Below are 9,102 nucleotides of genomic sequence, written 5' to 3'. Positions count from 1 at the left end.
TCGTTGAGGCACAGTGTTTTAGTTTCAGGTTTAACAGGGTATTCGTTTCATGCGAAACTTTCTCCTTTTGTTTCAGTTAATATTGTCATAAATAACAATTCATACATTTCCCATAACCGTTAAATTCGGCTATATACATTATGTACATGTCACAGAAAAATGGATCAAAAATCCTAAGTCATATTTATCCAATATGGCACATTTTATAACAACTTTAGACTTTAGTCTAGTTTGGCATAAATTAATGTCAAGTTTGGTATAAAAATAGTTCATATTTACAAGAATAGAAATCCATGTCTTTGTCAAGTAAGATTAGCTTGCTTAATTAATAAATAAAAAGTTGTGGAAGTAGGGAAAAGGGGAAGGGGTCGAGATTAGACGATACATTTTTCTTTTTTACATTGATCGAATACTAATGGAAACAGTGGCTGAGTCGGATCCCAGCTCGTTGGACAGTTTAAGGGTGTAGGCTCCAGCGTCCTCCTGCTTCACGCCCGTGATAATGAGGGTGGTCAGGTCCTCTTGGGTCTCGATGTGGAAGCGTCCGCCAGGCGTCACCTCTATGCGTTTACCAGACCGGACCCACTCAATGTTTCTGGCGTCTCCAGAGAAGGCACAGGTGACTGTCAGGACTTTGCCCGTCTCGATGCTGATGTCTTCAGGCAGGGCTTCGATCCTGGGTGCACAGCCTGGAAATTCAACACAAGGTATGTTAGAAAATAAGGAAGGGAATGCACTGAGCAGCACTGACAACAGTGTGAGATGCGGCTACAGCAGGGCTTGTATGTACAATAAGACAGTCAGACAGACAAATCGGCGGAGATTTTGCAGCAGACAACCACAGCTGGGCTCACTGGAGACTGGGCGCATGACGGTCATGTCATATCGACCCTCCTGTTTCAGGCTAACGTAGCCCTGAAACATGTCTGTGCTTGTCTGCCTCCGCGTCATTGAAAAATATAGTCAGCACCGACAGTGCACGCAACAGATCGCAACGGCCAGGGAACGTGGCATATGCCTATTGTGCCACAAATCTCCTCCAACGAGCCACCAGAGTGTTTTACAAAGCTCAAAGCATCAAACTGTTTTAAAAAGCTCAAGTACAGTAACAGTGCAACTCATAGCAGATATACAAGCTCACAGCGTGGCACCGAGTGCAACTCAGGCTGAGTTGAACTGTACTTGAGTTATTGTTCCATATACAAACTCACCAAAAATAGCCAATCTACAAGCTCACAACGCATCTTGTGATGAGCTTGTAGATTGTCTATTTTTAGTGAATGTCCCCACAGAATAGGGATGCTGGGGTTTGAGTGATTAAATGCCAAGTATAAAGGTTTGTTTATTAGGACAGATTTAAAATCTGTCCTAATGAAAAATGTAAGGGAGCCTCAGCCTCAGTACACTCAAAACTTTGCAAAATCAAGTTTTTATTTTCAGTTATATAAAGTGCAAGCTTTAGGTCATAGAACTTCTTCAGGCATCCAGCACCTCACCTAAATCTATTGGCAGATGAGCGGTGGTCCTTTCACTATTAAATCTGTCACTATTAAATGGAAACACATATTTTCTCAAGTTGTTATATGTTTGTTAGGCCCACTTGAAGATTCTGGACAGTATTTGTCATTATAACAATAATAATAATAAACATGATGCATTTGCATAAAGCAAGTATTTATCTACTCCCATGTTGATATGACTATTAATATCTGTTTAAGGTAGATTTTGAACAGATGACAAATTTGCGATTAATCGCGTAATCAATTGACAGCCTTAGAAAATATGTAATCTCTCAAGTCAGAGAGATTCAGAGCAAAGGAAAACAACAGCAGAGTGCGCTGTTTTTTCTTTTGTCGATGGGTTCCCAAGATTGGAAAATATGATGGCGCACACACAAACACTCACAAACCACTGTGTGGCTATGGAAATGTAAACCAATCAACCGGAACCCAATATGAAAGTACTTATAAATCATTGCAAAGGTGTTCATACATCAGATATAAGGTAAAGTAACTAATAACAGTTGATGTTTAGACTCCTGTATGAAGTCTCTTTCATCGTGAAGTTAATCTTAAAATAACTTACTGATTGATCTGAAGGTGGAGCCCTCCATGAGTGCAGATGTCTCATGGCTGCTGGAGCTCATGGCGTACGTCTCAGAGGTCATGGAGGACATGCTGGACATGGACATTGTCTCAAACTTCATCTCAGCCGCCATGCTACTGAAGGAGCTGGACTCCATCATGGAGGACATCATGGCTTGCTGGGCGGAGGAGGAGGTGGAGGAAAAGGCGGAGGAGCTCTCCTCCATGGTGTGGATTTCTTTCTTCATCATCATGGATGATGATGATGATGACTCCTTCTGGCTCATCATCATCGATCCTGGAGTAGAGAAGAGGAAGAGAGGATTAAGAGGACCTCCATAACAGAGTTTGGCAGTTCTCTTTAATGGTTTGGCTTAGTCTAGTTATCTAAAAATACAAAGCTGTTTTCTGTTTTAAAGCAAGTCTCTTACCTTTAAGTGCCACTTTCTGCTCTTGGTACGCTGTGACCTTCATGCGAATGGACTGGAAGGCCTGGCCAGTGAAGGAGAAGGAGGATTTGGAGACTCCTCCCTCTGCTGTCATCTCACAGGTGTATTCTCCCTGGTCGCTGTCCGCCAGGTCGTGGATCACCAGGCTGCAGGAGCCCTCAGAGTAATGCATTTCAAATCGGCTGCTCTGGGACAGCCTTCGTCCGTTGACGTACCATGTCACCTCCCTCACACTGCTCTCACACACACATGACATTCTCACGGTGTCCTCTGAAGCCTCGGCGGTCATCTGGCTCAGCACCTTGGGAGGTTTGGAAATTGGGGATTTGACCCTCTTGGGCGACATGATGGGGGGAGGCGACTTCATCCTCGGGGGTGACTTAATTCCCTCGGGCTCAGGGGATTTCAGACCAGGGGATTTCAGACCCCTGAGTCCAGCAATTCCGGCTGGTTCTGGTGACTTGACACCTTTTGGCGTCTTGACGCCAATGGGTTCTGGGGACTTGAGTCCTCGTGGTGATTTAAGTCCTGCAGGCTCTGGTGATTTGAGCCCCCTGGGGGATTTGATTCCCTCAGGTTCAGGGGACTTGACTCTGGGAGGAGAAGCAATAGGTTCAGGAGACTTAAGACCCTTGGGTGTCTTGAGTCCTTCAGGCTCAGGGGACTTCACACTGGGAGTTGGGGATTTGATGCCTGGAGTTGGTGATTTGATACTGGGTGCAGGAGAAGTCACAGATGGCTCTGGAGACTTCACTCCTGGAGATTTGATACTGGGTGCAGGAGAGGTCACAGATAGCTCAGGAGACTTCACCCCTGGAGATTTGATGCTGGGTGCAGGAGAGGTCACAGATGGCTCAGGAGACTTCACCCCTGGAGATTTGATGCTGGGTGCAGGAGAAGTCACAGATGGCTCAGGAGACTTCACTCCTGGAGATTTGATACTGGGTGCAGGAGAAGTCACAGATAGCTCAGGAGACTTCACTCCTGGAGATTTGATGCTGGGTACAGGAGAGGTCACAGATGGCTCAGGAGACTTCACTCCTGGTTCAGGTGATTTCACGCTTGGAGCGGGAGATGTCACACTTGGTGTAGGTGACTTCACACTCGGAACAGGAGATGCTACACTACTCGGTGCAGGTGACTTTACACTTGGAGTAGGCGATTTGATTGAAGGTTCGGGTGATTTGACACTGGGCACTGGAGAAGTTACAGAGGGAGCAGGTGATGTGACTGAAGGCTCAGGTGACTTCACTGAAACCTTGCCCGCCTCTTTTGGAGCAGGTCTGTGAATGGTCAGGGTGAAGTGAGCTTCCTGCCTGCCCTCTGAGTTCTCCACCACCAGCAGGTAGTCACCCTCATCAGAGATTGTCACAGATGATATCTCCAGGCTGGACTTGTACTGGGTGGTGGTGACCTGGATGCGGTGAGAGGTTACAACAGATCTGCCTTCGCGCATCCAAGTGACAGTTGGTGCTGGCTCCCCATCAATGTCGCAGGAGAAACGGGCTGTTTCTCCCTCGGACAGGACCAGAGACTGGGGCTTGGTGAGGATCCTCGCTGCGAGAGTAGACTTCACGGCAGCGGATGACTTCACCTTAGCCTCAGACACGCTGTGTTTCTCGGTCAGGGATAACTTTTCAGAGGAGGCAGAATAGGAGGAAGCAGAGGACAGGTATTCAGCGGAGGCATACTTAACAGATGAGGCGTACCTCTCAGCAGAGGAGTATCTCTCTCGTGTCTCATGTGTTTCTGTCCGCTTCGTTTTGGTCTCCTCCACGGCAAACTCGGTCTTTGATGAGTAGCCAGCCTTGAAGTGAGTGTGGTGGTAGTGGTCAACTTTGGTCATTTCAGGGACAAATGCCTTTGCAGAGTCCTCATCCTTGCGGCGGGATGAGAAGGTGGTGAACTCTCCTTTGGTCACATCCAGGGTGCCGTAGTCTGAGGCCTCTCCTTTGGCATTAATGCACATGCAGCGGTAGGTGCCGCTGTCCTCTGCTTGGCAATCCAGGATAGCAATGGACAAGACCCCAGACATATTGGTGAAGACGTATTTGCTGCCCTCAGAGATCTGAACGCCGTTGTGGTACCAGGTGATCTCGGCATCGGGCATGGCCTGGACGTTCAGGGTAAATTTGGTGTCCTGGCCAGTTGGTACACGGTGGGAGCGCATTCTGACAGTGATGCGGGGAGCGTGGTCCAGGCTGAAGGGTGTCTGGCTAACCACCTGGTATGTCCTCTCTGCCTTCAGAGCAGACTTCCTGGCCTCATAACGAGACATGATGTCAAAGCGGGCAGTCCTCTCAAATCTGGAGGAAGAGCGAGAGGATCTCTCCACAGACCTGATGGGGCTGGGGGAGCGGGCACGGGTTCTCTCAGGGGTGGGGGACCTCCTCTCCACTGCCTCTACCTCCACCTCCACAGGCCGGGCACGTGTTGGTCTGATCAGCTCAGAGACTGGACGCATCAGCTCGATGTATGTTGGAGACAAGGACCTCCTTCTTCTCATAAACTGAGATAAAGTGCGTTTCTTCTTTGTCTCTGAGACCTCAACCACCTGCCTTCTCTCCACCTTCTCTGCAGCACGCCGCTCATACCGGACAGGGCTGCCGACAGGGGAGGCAGAGAAGCCCAGCTCTAGTTCATCCTCCAGCATCATCTTCTCTTCCTCAGTTCTCCTCATGGACAGGTAGTCATCCACGGGCACCATCAGCTCCTCGTCACTCAGGTCTCCCAGAGATCTCCTCCTGGATCTGAACGATGCCATAGACTCGCTTCCAGGAGATGGGGAGCGGCGGGCGGGTCTGACTGTTTCCAGATCATCCAGGCTTACTTTGGGAATGCGCCATCTTGGCCTATACTGGTCGGTGATTCTGGGAAGGGGCACGACGTAGAACTGCTCCCACCTGGAAAGGCGGATGCGTCTCTGTCTCTTCTGCACAATCCTCTCCATTCTCTCAGGAACCTCATACTGGTCTCTCAACTTCTTGTACCACTTCATGTCTGACAGAGGCACAAACTGTTTGATAGTTTGGTCTTCGTCCAGAGCTTTGGGATCGTGCACCACAGGTTCAGGAATCTCATAAGGCATAAAGAACGTCCTCTCTTCCTCCAACTTCTTGGTCTCTGATTTCTCCTCTGTGATATCGAACTCTCCCTCCACGTTCTTGGTGCTCACTGCAGGCTTGTAGACATCTGCAGCGTATTTGAGAGCATCCAGGGCTGTGGGGTTCAGTGGAACCGTCTCCTCTGTGGCAGCAATACGCTGTGCCATCTTGTTAGTCTTCTCAATTTGTTTCAGGACGTATCTCTGTCTCTCCTCCTCACTCTTGAACTCTCTCCTGTGGTAAGTAAGGCGGTCCACCTTCAGGGTGGCGCTGCATGTAATAGAGCCAGCAACGTTGGTTGCAGTGACCTTGTACACACCTGAGTCCTCCAGTAAGGTCTCTCTGATGTGCAGCACGTGGTATTCGGCATCTTCCTGGACCACCGCAACCTTTGAACTCATCTTAAGTAGCTTGCCATCCTTCTCCCATTTCAGAGTAGGTGCGGGGAGTCCCGACACCCGGAGATCAAAGCGGACGCTGTCTCCTTCCACACATTCAACGTTGGCCAACAGGCGCTTGAACATGGGTCTCATGGTGTCCTCCGACACAGGATGAGGAGCCACAGTGAGACGGGCAGTGCAGCTGTCCTCTCCAAACTTGTTGTGGGCCATGACGGTGTATTCAGCATCATCATTCATGTCCAGGTTGTGGATCATCAGTTGGTATAGACCCTTGTCACTGGTGAAGGTGTATTTGCCTTCATTTTCACCTGGTTTGATTCTCTCGCCATTCTTCAGCCATGCCACAAGGGGCTCAGGGTGCACGGTGATAGTGACACCAAAGCGCACATCCTCTCCAATGTAAGCACTGCGGTTATAGAGAGGCAGAGTGAACTCGGGTGGCCTCTGCAACAGCTTTGACTTGTCAACCTTCTTCCTCAGTTTCTTGACAGAGCGGCTGACGTAGAACTCCCTGATGCACCTTACTGTCTCAACGAAGAGCTCTCCGTAGGCACTGTCCTCTCCGTCATCACTGATCACCTTGCATCTGTAAACACCATCATCAGACTCCTGGATGTCCTTCACATAGATGCTGGCAAAACCATTGCTATAGGTAATCTCATACTTGGGGCTTGGGTGTAGTTGACGGTTGCCAAGGAACCATGACACCTGTGTGCTCTTGTCATAGTTATAAATGTTACACATGAATCGGACATATCCGCCCTCTTCGGCTGAGCCGTGTATAACTGGGCCAGCACGCAGGCCGCGGAACTCTGTTCCAATCTTCGCTCTACCGATGGCCAGGCTTCTCTGGTTCTTGAAGGCACCACCAAAGGCAATACGAGCTGCAGAGACAACAGTCTCGGTCTTCTTAACCAAGGTCTGGTAGTACCTCCTGTGTCGTAGTGTCTTAATGATCTTGTTGCTGACATTTTCAATCTTCATCTTCAACCATGGGTGATCAAGAGCCTCTTGAGCCGTCATACGGAGCTTTCTGTCCTTAACCAGCAGTCTGTCAATGAAGTCCATGGCCAGCAGGCTGGTGTCCTTGAAGGCCTCGCTGTCAAAGACGTACTCACAGGCAGAGATGTTCTCAATCATCTTAGTGGTGGACTCTGCTGCGAAGGGGTTGAGGCCGCTGAGTAGGACATAAGCCATGACACCAACAGACCACATGTCAGTGGCTGTGGTGATCAGGTCACTGCGGTGAACCTCAGGAGCGTAGTACTCTGGTGCTGAGAAAGTCAACCTGATGTTTTCTCCGGGCACCAGCAGCCTGGACTGGCCCATCTCAATGATCTTCACTTCAGTGCTTCTCTTGGTGGTATAAACAATGTTGTCAGGGCGGATTTCAAGGTGGCCGAAGTTATGGCTGTGCATGAACTGGAGTGCAGAGCAGACTTGTCTCAGGTAGCGGACAATCTCCTGCTCTGTGAGCTCGAAGCTACCAGTGCCGAGACGCTCAAAGATGTCTACGCCTGAGATGAACTCGAAGATCAGGATGATTTCCTCAAGGCTCTCGAAGTACTCATGCAGGTAGATAACATTCTGGTGCCTAGCCAGGTTAAGAGCCTCAATCTCCCTGAGGACCAGCTCACGGTCCATTCCTTTGACCTTAATGAACTTGGCCATGTAGGTCTTCTTAGTTTCGATCTCCACACAGCGGTGGACCACTCCAAACTGGCAGCGAGACAGCTCCTCAGAGATGACGTATCTCGAGGACAGCTCCTTCACCTTGTAGGATAGAGCCTCCTCCTTGGTGACCTCCCTGGTCTCATCCACTTCATCGTCGTAGTTCCTGAGGATGGACGTGACTTCCTTGGTGGTGATGGCTTCCGTGGGACTCGAAGGCTCGCTCACGCCATACTGGTTCTCGGCAATGACGCGGAACTGGTACTTGGCCTTTCCAAAGACGTTCTGGACGGTGAAGCTGCAGACTTCAGAGAGACCGGCACGGATCCACCTATCACCATTAGTGGGGCATTTCTCCACAATGTACTTGGTAATGGGAACTCCGCCGTCAAAGCTGGGGGCTTCCCAGGCCAGAGTGATGGAGTCGCGGCCAATTTCGGCAATTGCGATTTTCACGGGAGGATCGGGCACGTCGGCCACCGCAATCTCAATGGTCTGCTTGTCCGATCCGAACCTGTTCTTGGCTGTGATGTTGTAGTAGCCAGTGTCCTTCCTTTGGACTCCCTTCAGGAAGACCAGGGACGTGAAGGACCTCGTGGTGATGACCTGGTGGTAGGAAGTGTTGGAGATGATCTCCTGTCCCTTCTGCCAGGTGATGGCTGGCTCTGGCTTGCCGGTGATGGGGATCTTGACGGTGACGACCTGGCCACGGACGGCGTTGACCGCTCCCATGCCCTGGAGCTCTAGTGGCAGATGGATCTTTGCAGGAACTGGAAGAGAGAATTCGAGAAAGACCACAGTGAGTTACTGTAAGTGCCACGAGACATAATCCATGTGAATGTCAAATCCACTTCTCTCTTAAACACGTTCTTGTCTCATATGTTGACGGGATTGTTTTAAACCATGATGTGGGGAGGTTTTGTGTGTGTGTGTGTGTGTGTGTGCGTGCGTGCGTGCGTGTGTGTGTTCTTTCGGGTGGGTCGCACATTTTATTATTTGTCATTTGAATCATAGGTGGAAAAAGTTGAAAACGCAAATAAAAAATCAAACTGAGCATGTTGTTTCAGAGACAAATATGAAATTATACCAAATATAGAAAATACACATTGAGAATCGTCAAAATCAAAGTTGAATGAATTGAATTGAATTATGATAGTTATTTGTATTCTTTCATACCTTCCACTTCCAGCTGAGCTGTGGTGGAGATAGATCCTGAAGGGTTGGTGGCTCTGATCTGGTAAGAGGTCACGTCCTTCTCGTCAGCATTGGTGATGACCAGCTGGTAGTAGCCTCCCTTGAACTCCTGGGCCTTGATCTTGGTTCCGTCAGCCGCCAGCTCCTTTCCGCTGCGATACCACTTCACCAATGGCTGGGGATATCCCACCACCTTGGA

The 9,102-nt window shown here is 49.4% G+C and overlaps 1 protein-coding gene across 1 annotated transcript in view; it reads right to left on the bottom strand.

Moving 5' to 3' along the window:
* Positions 1-396: 396 nt before the first annotated feature.
* Positions 397-9,102, bottom strand: part of LOC308307447 (titin-like) — a gene marked incomplete at both ends in the record, with an annotated part of 241,805 nt that continues 233,099 nt past the window's right edge. The window contains 4 exons of the mRNA XM_080752712.1: positions 397-689; positions 2,086-2,382; positions 2,516-8,479; positions 8,886-9,096. Of these exons, the coding sequence (XP_080608838.1) occupies positions 397-689; positions 2,086-2,382; positions 2,516-8,479; positions 8,886-9,096 (6,765 nt within the window). The remainder of the gene's footprint in view (positions 690-2,085; positions 2,383-2,515; positions 8,480-8,885; positions 9,097-9,102) is intronic.

The sequence above is a fragment of the Nannobrachium achirus genome (assembly GCF_963921795.1).
Source record: "Nannobrachium achirus genome assembly, chromosome: 22".
Lineage (NCBI taxonomy): Eukaryota > Metazoa > Chordata > Actinopteri > Myctophiformes > Myctophidae > Nannobrachium > Nannobrachium achirus.
Note: the sequence above shows the minus strand (reverse complement) of the source record. Positions and strands in the feature narration are given on the sequence as shown.